Source organism: Haliotis cracherodii, unplaced genomic scaffold (genome assembly GCF_022045235.1).
Source record: "Haliotis cracherodii isolate W230 unplaced genomic scaffold, xgHalCrac1.p SCAF_23, whole genome shotgun sequence".
NCBI lineage: Eukaryota > Metazoa > Mollusca > Gastropoda > Lepetellida > Haliotidae > Haliotis > Haliotis cracherodii.
Window position 1 is genome coordinate 7,695,078 of NW_027266279.1, and position 13,852 is coordinate 7,708,929.

Consider the following 13,852-nt stretch of genomic DNA (forward strand, 5'->3'; position numbering starts at 1 on the left):
TTTTTAACTTGTCTGTAATGAAGGGGCCTGATATCATATGACGGTAACAGGATGGAGGCTGATGGATTCGTCTCACTCAGCAAGGCGTTTCTACCTTGAAACATCACCTTATAGATAGGCAGGGTTCGTTGTTTGTTTGTTTGTTGTTTAATGCCACACTCAGCCATATTCCAGCTATATGATGGAGTTCTGTAAATAATCGAGTCTGGACCAGACAATACAGTGATTGACATCATGAGCATCGATCCACGCAAGTAAGTATGGTTTTACTCCGCTTTTAGCAATATTCCAGCAATATTACGGCAGGGAGCACCAGAAATGGGCTTCACACATTGTACCCATGTGGGGAATCGAACCCGGGTATTCAGCGTGATGAGCGAACACTTTAACCACAACGCAATTGGGATACGATGACATGCATCAACTAAGTCAGGGAGCCTGACCACCCGATCCCGTTAGTTGCCTCTTACGACAAGCAGAGTCATTTTTTACGGCAAGCATTGGTTACGGAAGACCTATTCTAACCTGGCTCCTGTTAGTTAGATAGGCAGTGAGTGAATGTTGTTTTGTGCTGCAGTATAATCCAGCTGTTAAAGCTATTCAAAGATAATCTTCATGGCTTGGAACTTAGTGTCTGGGGGGAATTCAGACACTATCTCATGTAAATAGGGAAAACTGGCTGTATCTAGGAACTTTAAACCAAGTGCCTTCAGCACAAAAAGTGGGAATTTTTATTTTAAAAAATCAAAAACTTTTCACAAATTGGGAATATTCAGAAAAAAAGTCAATGGCTATTGAGAAAATTTCTCCCCCCCCCACCCCAACACACACACACACTCTCATTTGTTTCAAGACTACATTAAAAAACAATAAGCTAATGACAGGTCCCCTATCAATATCAGGTAATAACATAACATATGCAGAAAATATATCTTTTTCTGAGGCACAATACACATAAGTCAACTCACACAAATTGTGACACGATTATAACAATATTTCTTTACATATTGGCATCATTATTTTCAAATCTACATGGTACATATTTTGTCAATAGATTTTGTACACAAAGAGCAGAATGAATAAACCTGTTCACAGACACTTTAGCAGTCTAGTTGCAACAATACATCATAGTATGGGCAATAAATAGTCAATTTCAACAGGGACTGGGTTTGATATTTACATCAAACTTCCAACAATCAATACAAAACAAACAAGGATGTTATGGCTGTTGCTCTGAGGTCGGACTAAGTACTGACAAAAAGAGTCTCTTGTGGTACTATCATCAGGTGCATCACAAGCTTGTGTATATGGACAGAGATGGTGCCAGAAGTTTGGAGACATCAAATAATACTTATCATTGTGTATAATTCTAAGAATACTACCTCTCTTACATCACTTTTGCTTGTTGACAAATCACACACAGGAAAGAAGGTTGTTTAAACTAGTATGTAACCAATAAACAGTTGTGTTATCAATAAACAATCAACCTCCCTACATAAATGTATTCCTTGACACATGTAGTAAAATACTGGAATACAGTATTTGACCACCATTGGACTTGAGGATTTTTATTTATTTTTTTTAAAAATGAAAATAAAAACGAAACGTGCGGCGAACTTTATGATGATGCAGGCGGTGCTTGAGAACCAAGACTATTTTCTTTTTTCAGCCTTTTAGCCTTAGGAATAGTAAAATAATACTAAGGAAACTCTCCAAAGTCTCAATATTACAATTACCGGTATCAAACAAGATGCATGCTGTCATTACAGAAATAACACAAGATTCAGCTGTATTTCTATCTTAAACAATTGATAACTGTTGACTTTAGCTGCACATACTTGCACAGTAAACCACCATCAAAGACCACGTGACGAGCAGGGTAAGACATTAGGCCCAACAAGGTAGGAGGGTTGTAGTGACACATTAACACATCTGGACAGCAAGGTCATCATACAATACATGAAGACTTCACACTAACTCCAGCAACAAGGGAATGAAAAGAGGCAACATAACACATATTTGCTTGGTTTCAGTCAACTAAATAAAGCCACTTCAGAACTTGTTTACATAATATCAAAAATAACATTTTACAAATAAAGTTCATATCGTACATATGACCTAAATATTCATAAATACTATATACTTGTATCGTTATTCCTATATACTTGTATCCTTATTCCTATATACTTGTATCGTTATTCCTATATACTCGTATCCTTATTCCTATATACTTGTATCCTTATTCCTATATACTTGTATCGTTATTCCTATATACTTGTATTCTTATTCCTATATACTTGTATCGTTATTCCTATATACTTGTATTGATACATGACCATCTGTTATGAAACTTGTATCATGGTACTGAATATTGTCATGCTCTGAAAGTTTGAGCAATTTCCCCCTAAGCTTATTAAAATAAACATTTTAAAGTTATTTTAGGGGAGAGTTATCACATATATTCCAGGTTAGATTCTAGCCCTGACGAGTCATACCAGCAAACTCTAAACCAGACAATACTAGAAAAGGTAAATGTTTTGTATCTAAATCATCTAACGAACTAAACTCACACTTGTCTACAGGAGTAGACATGACAAGTTGTACACACTAAAACTACCGTATTTGCCATAATAAGAGTGATAGAGAACAAACTTTGTTCAATACAATGCCCCTGAAACCAAAATGTTTTCGAAATAATTACTACCTACCCTTTTCACACTGCTGTGTTTACTGTAAGTGAGTGAGTGAGTATGGTATTACACCGCTTTTAGCAATATTCCAGCAATACACGGCCGGGGACACCAGAAATGGGCTTCACACATTGTACCCATGTCGGGAATCGAACCCGGGTCTTCGGCGTGACGAGCGAACGCTTTAACCACTAGGCTACCCGACCGCCCCGTGTTTAATGTACAAAGATCTGTAATATGTACAACAAAATAAGGAATGTCATATCATTTGGGGGCTTTGTGCGGCTTGCATGTAAAGATTCCTTACAGCTGTAGAAGTTGGTCATGGGGTGCACACTTAGTATGGCAAATATGGTATATCTAACACAATGCCGCAGCAAGAAATGTGGTGGTATGGAGGTATCCAACAATAAGCAATGAAAGACACATGGGAATGTAGAAACAAAACATGGTAGTGAAATATGAAAGGATTTTCTGGACCTCCTTCTTCTAGTACGTGGTTTACAATTACAGATTTCCAAAATACAAGCTTGGTGGTCATAATTGACATAAGAATACAATTTTAAAAACATATATATTTAAAATTGATATCTTATATGTATTATCAAGGTGAAATGAAGTAAGAAAAATAATGAAAAGAAGACATTGTCTTAAATAAAATGTCAGTGGTATATTTCCTTCCCCTATTGACCTACTTTGAAATTAACTGACTAGTGGAAGGAATAAAAGACATTTTGTTGTTCTGCACAGGTGAAATTTTGATTTGTCAGATTCTACAAAACAAGTACCGTATTCAACTTAATAAGCGCCCCGCTCTAATAAACGCCCATGGCGATATTTGCCAATATATTGGCTAGTGAACAATCCCAATTGGCACCCCTTCCGATTGATCAATGTTCACAAGACTTATTTATTCGCGTACAATACGTATTCGTATTTTATATGCACCCTTAATTTCGGGCAATTAAATTCTGGAAAAAATATATCTGTCATACATAAACATTTCAAACTGTCAGCATAAACCACAGAATTTATCTTTCAACTCTGTTTTTTTCACCAAAATAATATTCTAATAAGAGCCCCCTATTTTTAATTTTGAGAGCGCCCTTGGCGCTTATTACGTCGAATACGGTACATGTAAAAAGCAATCAAATCAGCTCCAAAGCAGGAAGGAATTACTTCTATGCTGCTTTCTGCTATTGTTAGGCCTGAGAACCATTATAGAACACGTGTCAAACATATTTCAGATAACAGTTTAAAAAATGCAGTAGCCTGTCTTTGGGATATACTGTTACTTTCATTGCACTGAAATATAATGATCTGAGCTAGTTACACAAGAAATCAATAAAACATTGACCTTCTCCTGTAAAAACTACTTATTTACACATAAAAATGATACTATGTACATAAAACACCCTGTTCAAGATTCTGTCAACACATAAAATAATTTTGAGCATCTATCAACAAATACCTGTCTCACACAAAACAAAATATAAATAAATTGACTTACAAAGCATCTCTTAAAAGCAAATTATTTTGAAACACATAAAATCTTATTTACAGCAGAAAATTGAACCAGGAACAGCCAGAACAGAGTGCTGCATTGACGCTACAATAAATCCACAGTCAGTTACAACCGTCAGTTCACACAAGGCCAGTTTTTAGGATTATAGCGTCAAGTTGAGATTTTGAAACATATCAATAAAATTGACGATTCCTGTCAGAAGCTGGGATGGCACGTTGACCTCACTGATGATGTAACCATGGTAACATATGAGAAATGTGCATATGAACTGCATGTGCAATAGGGCTGGGCGAGTCCAAATTTACTACCCGGGTACCCACTCCCCTTACCCGACCCTACCCGGGTACCCACCCCTGTTACCGACCCTACCTGGGTACCCACTGTAGGTCTCAAGAGATACAAAATGTCTGATTGGGAATTTTCTTTTTACCACAGCACTTGCAAAACATATTTAGATACATGTATTAAACAATCTGGTCATGCATACACTGAAGTTGACTCAAGTCTTCATTCAACTATAAGAAAAGTCAGAAGGAACGGGTGCATAGTCAGAAAGAAATGCGAACATTAGTGAGTTGTAGTGTAACCATATAGTTCTAGATAGTTTTTGTCATTAAACTATATATCACATGACTAACCACTAGACCACCTATCACTAAGTACATTTACTTGCAATCTCCTTACTTCAATGCAATGCCTACTTTCTCAGATAACTATTGATTAACGTTCCTTATATGGTAAGTTGAGGGTTTTCCCCTGTTTTTCCACTGTGTTTCTGTTTTGGTTTGTTGTTTAATGCTGCACTCAGCAATATTCCAGCTATATGACTGCGATCTGTAAATAATCGAGTCTGAACCAGACAATCCAGTGATTGCACAGTGTTTCTGTAGCCAAACATGGCTGCAACTAAGTACAAGTCATTTGGCACTATAACATCACTTGGGCAGTTCACTTAAACATTCTATACATTTGTGGTTTCTACAGAACCTCTATTAAGTGAAATTATGTCTTAAAGATTCATTATTTTAGGAATGACATTATATGATAAAGAGATTATAAGCTGAGCGTTACCCTACCGCAAAATCATAAATTTACGAAAAAATTGCAAGTGATTCTGTGGCATTTAAATGATTAACCAGAAAAAATATTGGGCCACGCCCACTAATGAATTACTGTTCCTGATTGGTTGACAACAGAATGGGCAGGGCTTGTGTGCTGAACAATGTCACTAATTTGGTATTGTCTCTAGGTTATTTCTTTCTTAAAACTTAAGCAGTTTGTGAAGTTATAATTTTTTATGCATTTATTTATTAGACTTGACTTCAATATGTTTTTGAGTTTATGGAGGGATAACTAATAATGTTTGGCCGGATTTACACAGTATGCACACCGGATTTTAAGTTAATACATCCCAAAACGCGAAATATATTGACAACAGAGACCCTAGAAGAGGCAAGACACACAAAGGAGCTAAGGTGTCAGGTGTCAAATAACAATATCTCATGTTCATCTAAAAAGCTTCTTTGAGTTTACCACACAACATGGTACTAAAAGTCGGCAAGCAACAATCATTATTTATATATATTCTTATAATTTAAGAAGAGGATCTTTAGAATAGGTTAAAATTGTCAATGGAGTTCCTATCTGGGGAAAACATATGTACATGTGGATTTCAAATTCTTAACTATTGAAGAATAATAAATGAATATAATCATTGAATCATTGAAACTCAAAAGCAATAAAACACTGAGCAGACATTGTTCGAAAACTGCTAAAAATACAAATATTTGATAAACAGTAAAATCCTGATGTTAATCTTGGCAACTGAGATACATAATCACCATAGTAAAACAAGGACGAGACATTCTACACAACCAGAGCTGAGATTGACGTTACCGATAATGATAATATACTACTCAAGAAAGTTAAGGACCACACGATTCTTTCATATTACTAGTTTACTGTCCTACTAAGACAGATTAACTATAGTTATATGAAAGAATCGGGTGGGGCCTACCTTTTTTTCAGTAGTATATATTCAATATTCATAAAATATTCCTTTATCTGTTTGTTGGAACAAGTCTGGGACTTTAGCAGAGTCTAGTAAAATTTGGTTTGGTCCAGTAAGCTCAGGTGATAAAATTCATATAACACTAAAATGCACATAAAATGTGCTAAAAATTATGCAAAGAGCCAAGTTTGGGCTAAAAGACATAAACAAATTTGGCACAGACTGAGGAATTGGACCTTATAAATAGCAAATAATTTATTGGATTTTGTCCACCCCATAAAGTGTCAAATTAAGTAGAATCAGCTGAGAGCAGTACCACACAAGGACTATATCTACAAAGTTGACAAGACTGCATCTTGAGGAGCATCTCTACCTTGAGCTGCTTCCTCATCTCCTGACGATCAGCTACCAACAAAAGAGGCCACTACTCCCAGTATCAGTATCATATGTTAAAGTTCCAATCAATTCAACAAATGCCAGCAAACATTACTCAGGACCAGTAATTTAACATCTAGGACGTCCCACTGGTTTCCACTGTTTACCATCAACAGAAAGGACTGAAATCGGCAGACCATTTGAGAATCAGAGCGAAAGATATTTGTCGAAGCCTAACTTTCCATGAATGTTGTTCCTTTTCATTTAGAAATAACTTTAAGCTTCATGTTATAACGAAAATACTTGAAATTCGTAATAATGACAACTTTTCAAATGGAATACTATCAGAGAACACTGGTAGATATGCCTTCCATTCTCACAAGAAATAGTCACGTGCATAATAGTTAAGCTTCAGTTAAACATTATTCTATTTAAATAGCTTCACCAATGGAGGCCACAAACACAGATCAAGATACGCACAGATGCTGCATTTTCACAACATTCTTGACCACTCACACTGAAGCTGAATCATACAAAACTTGCAATCCAAAGCATATGTGAAACAATCTTTTCTCTCGTAATTGATGATTAATCACAAGACTGCAAACACAAGATGAAGATACGAGACAGACATTGGAGTTGTCAACACCTAATTTCTGAATTATATTGTCAATATGATAACTGCATATAACTAGAAGTGTATTCCTTAAGCCTGGGTGAGTCTGGGTACATGTGGTGGTGAGTCTGGTACAGTTACTTCAACGTGTAGAGTCCCACGACGTGGCGAGCTGTTTCCTGGCATCTGGTCTGGAGGGGGGGATCATCTATCTGGTTGATGGGGATCTCAATCTGTAACAATATGGTCAAATTGAAGAGGTATCCATAAATTATTGGTGGTAATTCATGATGATCCGGACAGAGTGAGGGAGCCTTGATAATGTGCTTTAAGGGGAGGTGAAATGTTTTTGAGTGAGTGAGTGAGTGAGTATTGTTTTATGCAATATATTCCTGCAATATCCCGCACCAGCAATGGGCTTCACACACTGTACCCATGTGGGGAATCGAACCAGAGCTTTGGCATAATGATCTAACACTTTAACCACTAGGCAATGTGCATGCGTGTTAATACCATGCCGCAGTTTAATATGGATACCCAACACAGACACAAAATACCGACTCTGAGCCGACCAGATGTATCCCCTTAATGCCGAGTGCCAGGCAAGGTAACAACAAGTACCATTATGCTGATTATAGGTCATAATTGCAAAACTAGGACCCGCTTCCTTCACCACCAGTTACTGGCACATCTAAGGGAGGCAACTCTGTGCAGTGTATTGAGGTACCTCAGATAAATGCATGAGCCATAATACAAAATTAGACTTTTCTTTCAAATATTATATTCTGTTAATGCTCACCAATATCCAATACTGAGTACCGTATATCGCTGTGTATAAGGCGAGTTTTTCGTACCTAAAATGAGGGGGCTAAGAAGGGGGGTCGTCTTATACACGGAGTCGAAGATCTCACATTTTTTTCCACTGGCGATGTCAACCGGCGTCCGATAGCCAGCCCAGCATTTGACAATAAAACTTCGCATTTCGTCCTAAATAACTGTTCAAATAACTATTTCCATACATAAACATGATTTGTATCTCTTTTCCTTGAATAAAGTTTAATAATTTCTGCAAATAAAGTTGAAATGACCCTCTCCTCGATGCAGATTGTCAAACCAGCTGACACGGTAAAACAATCAACATCCGTGAGTAGAGAGCCGGAAGTACCGGTAATCATTTGCATATCGCACATGTGACCTAACATGTGATAACCGGTGAAACTGAAATCAATTCCCGCTGTTTTTACAGTTGTATTAACAAGTGTTGGAGACGGTGTGTACAAGTGATTGTGGAATAAAAACGCTGAATGTGAAGCAAACATAAGCCTAGTTAGTTACAACATAGTTAATTGGCGATTAAATTACTCACCATTGTCTCTTATATGTTATTACTTCATAAATGAATTTTATTTTACGGGCACCAATTTGGTGTCGTACCGTGTAAACACAAAATGGCGACGTGTGCCGGAGTTACACACGCGACCTATCATTGTAGAAAAAAAAACAACGCAAGATAAACATATTTTTATTGCATATATAAGGTTTGTGTGCGCACTTGTGATGTGTGCGAAATACGCATCAGTCGGAAAGCGCACATTCAATCTCCAAAGTAACTAACTAACTAATTTGTGATGTCCGTGTGCGAAATACGCTACAGTCGGCAAGAGCGCGTTAAATCTTCTACCGGTATATCAGTCAGACTTGTGATGTGTTTCATTCCAGGTCGCCTTATACACGGAGTATAGGATTTTGGGTTGATTTTTAAGGCGTGTACAGGGGGGTCGTCTTATACGTGGGGTCGCCTTATACACAGCGATATACGGTACTACTGTCAACCCTGTTTCACATTTTGACACTTTCCAAAAGTATATACGTAACTGCATTAGAAATTGGCACTTGTCTTGTGGTCCTTGCCAAACTGCCAAATAGTTAAGGTATCATAAGGACAAGTGGGAATTTACCATCTTAAGGGATTTGGAACATGTTATCATTGAAGGACTAGTGGAATGTTAGTTGCTACCGTTGCACGTATATATTTTTTTCACAAAACAAAGTAAGAACAATTGATTACGAGTTTAATTAAAGGTTTGTACCATGTTGTACAGCTGTTTCACACTTTAAACTGATGACCACACTACATATATGGGCAACAGACTATAATGAGTCCCAGGACAGATGGCAGATGTGTACCAGTGACTCACTGTAGACTCGTAGCCCTGCAAAAACCCTTAAAACAATGTTGGTTCAGGCCCATCCCTTTGATGTTGACCTTAAAAACATGTCCAACATACATGACATGCGGACAATGTGTATTGTATGTTTACCTGGAACTGTTGCTCCCAGCATTTGGACATAGCCTTGGTGAAGCGGATCATCTCCGAGCCCGAGTTGAAGTACAGCACCCACTGCACACTGCTCACCCTGGCCTCCTGGGACTCAAACTCCTGCATCACAAATATCATCAATAAACTCCTGTATCACAAATATCATCAATAAACTCCTGTATCACAAATATCATCAATAAACTCCTGCATCACAAATATCATCAATAAACTCCTGTATCACAAATATCATCAATAAACTCCTGTATCACAAATATCATCAATAAACTCCTGTATCACAAATATTATCAATAAACTCCTGCATCACAAATATCATCAATAAACTCCTGCATCACAAATATCATCAATAAACTCCTGTATCACAAATATCATCAATAAACTCCTGCATCACAAATATCATCAATAAACTCCTGCATCACAAATATCATCAATAAACTCCTGTATCACAAATATTATCAATAAACTCCTGCATCACAAATATCATCAATTAAATCCTGCATCACCAATATCATCAATAAAATCCTGTATCACAAATATCATCAATAAACTCCTGCATCACAAATATCATCAATAAACTCCTGCATCACAAATATCATCAATAAACTCCTGCATCACAAATATCATCAATAAACTCCTGCATCACAAATATCATCAATAAACTCCTGCATCACAAATATCATCAATAAACTCCTGCATCACAAATATTATCAATAAACTCCTGTATCACAAATATCATCAATAAACTCCTGCATCACACAAATGTCAAAATTTAACTCCTGTAACAACAAAATATTAAATGGTTTCCGAGTTTTGCTCCGGTGCGAAATGTGACAGACGGATGGACGGACAGCATCCATTCCTGTATTCCCCTCCTACTTCGGGGTTACCCATGAAGATCCGGGGGAGAATAGGTCTTCAGCAACCCATGCTTGCCGTAAAAGGCGACTATGCTTGTCGTAAGGGACGACTAACGGGATCAGGTGGTCAGACTCGCTGACTTTGTGGATGCATGTCATCATATCCCAGTTATGTAGATCAATGCTCATAATGTCAATCACTGGATCATCTAGTCCAGACTCGATTATGTACAGACCGGCGTCATATAGCTGGCATATTGCCAAGTACAGCGTTAAACAACAAACAACCAAACCAAAAAAATCCTACTTCGTGGATTGTGCATTAACAACAATCAATCGTACCAGTATACAGTAGTTCTTGACTTCAGCATCAATGGTGATCCCTGTGACCTCCTCCATGTTGGCACTGCCCAGCGTGCGGAAGAAGCTCGTCTGGACGTCCTCGTGACACATCAGCAGCTTCTGATGGGTCAACACGGAACAGCAGGGGAGGTAACTCCAACTGTCCCCACTGCTCTGAAACACAAGAACATAAAAATTCTTAGGGATTTTCTCATCAAACAACATGGATATATAACTGACATTACTGCACCACTCACAAACATGATGAAAACAAAAAACATAACCCTTCAGGTAACAAAAAAAAGATATATATAAATAATTCTACTGTTCAGAGCAATGTAAATGGTTAAAGTTAAACTATCTTTATAATACATTATTCATTAAATTCAACACAAATGATTAACTCTTTATGTCAGGATTACTTTCAGTCTGTGTCAGTGTTATCGGATAAAGATACATTAGAAATACACAAATAGACCCCTCATGAAAATATCCAATCTCATCAATTCAGATCTTTTACTCTGATACGATGCCTGTCTGCGAGAACATCCGTGGACATAGGTCACATCAGTGGAACATTATAATCGGCCAATCAACATCAAGGTTTCTAAATTCTCGGTACGAGCAAGAAGTATATCTGATTTCTGTATCTCAAAAGCTAACTAAAACGACAAGTTCTGAAAGCAGAAATTATTAGCAGCACCATCAAGTATTGTTGTGGCCACAGACGTCTATACGTCTTTCTGTGGCCGAATCATTCTGGAAACAGCAGGTGATTAGCTCAACAACTGATGCAGCCTTTGTTCAGACCGGGCAGTTAAAGTTCTCTCACGGTTCACCTATTGAGATCGCCCAGATCCTGACACAGACAGGTCATGAAAAAACTGTTGCTTCAATTGTAATAAAGAAGTTGATCTTCCCTACTACATTGTCAGTACCTGACTTCCCTCCGACACGGCTTTGCATAGACACTGCAGCCAGTCAGCGACCTCGATGTGATTGGCTGCAGAAAACTGCCAGAGTCCTCCATCAGACTTGATGACCTCGATACAGTGTTCGCGATCGCTGTCCGTGCTTCGTCTACAACCCACACACTGCTCCCCTCCCAGCCTCAAGAAGCACTGCGGCTTGCTGTTCTTGTCGTCAAACACACACAGCATCCCGTCTCTGAAACAAGCAGCAACTTAGTACATTCTAACATCTCTTAGGAACTTATGATAATTATATATATGGGGAATCGAACACAAGACTTCAATGTGACCAGCAAACACTTTTAACACGAGGCTACCCGAAGCCGCTGATTGTATATAGAAAAGAATTGTTCTTTCCATCATTTGCAATTTGGACAAAAAGACCAAATGCAAAGGTGAGGCTAATTTGACAAGGTAGACACAATTTTATGGATAAAACTTCTTTAATACTGAAAAAAGCGATGTTTCGGTACAGATCCTTACACTGTTGTCAAGCAAGCCAGTCTTTGTCATCCGTCAACTTCAAAGTAATGCCTATCAAACAATTCAATTTGAGAAGTTTTCAGAAAAAGTTCTCTTTTCTAATATCACATGAGTAAATCTTTGATCAAAGCTAAAATTTCACAGATGCTGGTAAAGAAGATGAAACATTTCGTAAAACATTCAGCTTGCTTATCAACTCGCTAAATTTAAATTGATCTTCAAACATTTTTACTAATCAATCATATTAGCCATACTTCTGTTCTTGATAAAGTCCAAAACTTGCAAATGATAGAAAGACAAAAGGCTGGGGGTCCTATGATTGCTGAATTTTCCATTACATTAACATTTGACATTTCCAGGGAGCCAAACACATCTTATCATACTTTCTCCTTTATCTTCTTACGCAAGAACCACTTTAGACTTTTTAAAGAAAACTGGATTTCTATGTCTGTTTCCAAGAAGCTTACAACCAGAGAATTTCCAACATTGGTCATTGTCTCTTGTCATTAACTGTGGGATTCATAAATACTAACTAAAACTAAGACAAACCTGAGAATGACATAAACAGGCTTCCATATATGTCCTTTCCCATGATCAGCGGACTTGAACAGCAATGTTCCTTCCCTGTTTGCATGCTCCATCTTGGCTGACTGAGAGTGGGGGTCCTCCCAGTACACCAGGGAGTAGCCCTCCACACATACATCTCCAGCCTGTAACAATAACACAGAGACTAGACAACCACCCTGACACAGTGGACCCTCCCAGTACACCAGGGAATAGCCCTCCACACATACATCTCCAGGCTGTAACAATAACACAGAGACTAGACAACCATCCTGACACAGTGGGCCCTCCCAGTACACCAGGGAGTAGCCCTCCACACACACATCTCCAGGCTGTAACAATAACACAGAGACTAGACAACCACCCTGACACAGTGGGTCCTCCCACTACACCAGGGAGTAGCCCTCCACACATACATCTCCAGGCTGTAACAATAACACAGAGATCAGACAACCACCCTGACACAGTGGACCCTCCCAGTACACCAGGGAGTAGCCCTCCACACATACATCTCCAGGCTGTAACAATAACACAGAGACTAGACAACCACATTGACACAGTGGACCCTCCAAGTACACCAGGGAGTAGCCCTCCACACACACATCTCCAGCCTGTAACAATAACACAGAGACTAGACAACCACCCTGACACAGTGGGTCCTCCCAGTACACCAGGGAGTAGCCCTCCACACATACATCTCCAGGCTGTAACAATAACACAGAGACTAGACAACCACCCTGACACAGTGGACCCTCCCAGTACACCAGGGAGTTTCCCTCCACACATACATCTCCAGGCTGTAACAATAACACAGAGACTAGACAACCACATTGACACAGTGGGTCCTCCCAGTACACCAGGGAGTAGCCCTCCACACATACATCTCCAGGCTGTAACAATAACACAGAGAATAGACAACCACCCTGACACAGTGGGCCTTCCATGTACACCAGGAAGTAGCCCTCCACACACACATCTCCAGGCTGTAACAATAACACAGAGACTAGACAACCACCCTGACACAGTGGGTCCTCCCAGTACACCAGGGAGTAGCCCTCCACACATACATCTCCAGCCTG

The 13,852-nt window shown here is 38.6% G+C and overlaps 1 protein-coding gene across 1 annotated transcript in view; it reads right to left on the minus strand.

Annotated features, from left to right (window-relative positions):
* Positions 1-1,574: 1,574 nt before the first annotated feature.
* LOC139471589 (pleckstrin homology domain-containing family M member 2-like) overlaps positions 1,575-13,852 on the minus strand; it is a 37,623-nt gene continuing 25,345 nt past the window's right edge. The window contains exons 12-16 of the mRNA XM_071253966.1: positions 12,759-12,919; positions 11,694-11,922; positions 10,756-10,929; positions 9,539-9,658; positions 1,575-7,450 (exon numbers count right to left, since the gene is read on the minus strand). Coding sequence (XP_071110067.1) covers positions 7,355-7,450; positions 9,539-9,658; positions 10,756-10,929; positions 11,694-11,922; positions 12,759-12,919 — 780 coding nt within the window. The 3' untranslated portion in view covers positions 1,575-7,354. The remainder of the gene's footprint in view (positions 7,451-9,538; positions 9,659-10,755; positions 10,930-11,693; positions 11,923-12,758; positions 12,920-13,852) is intronic.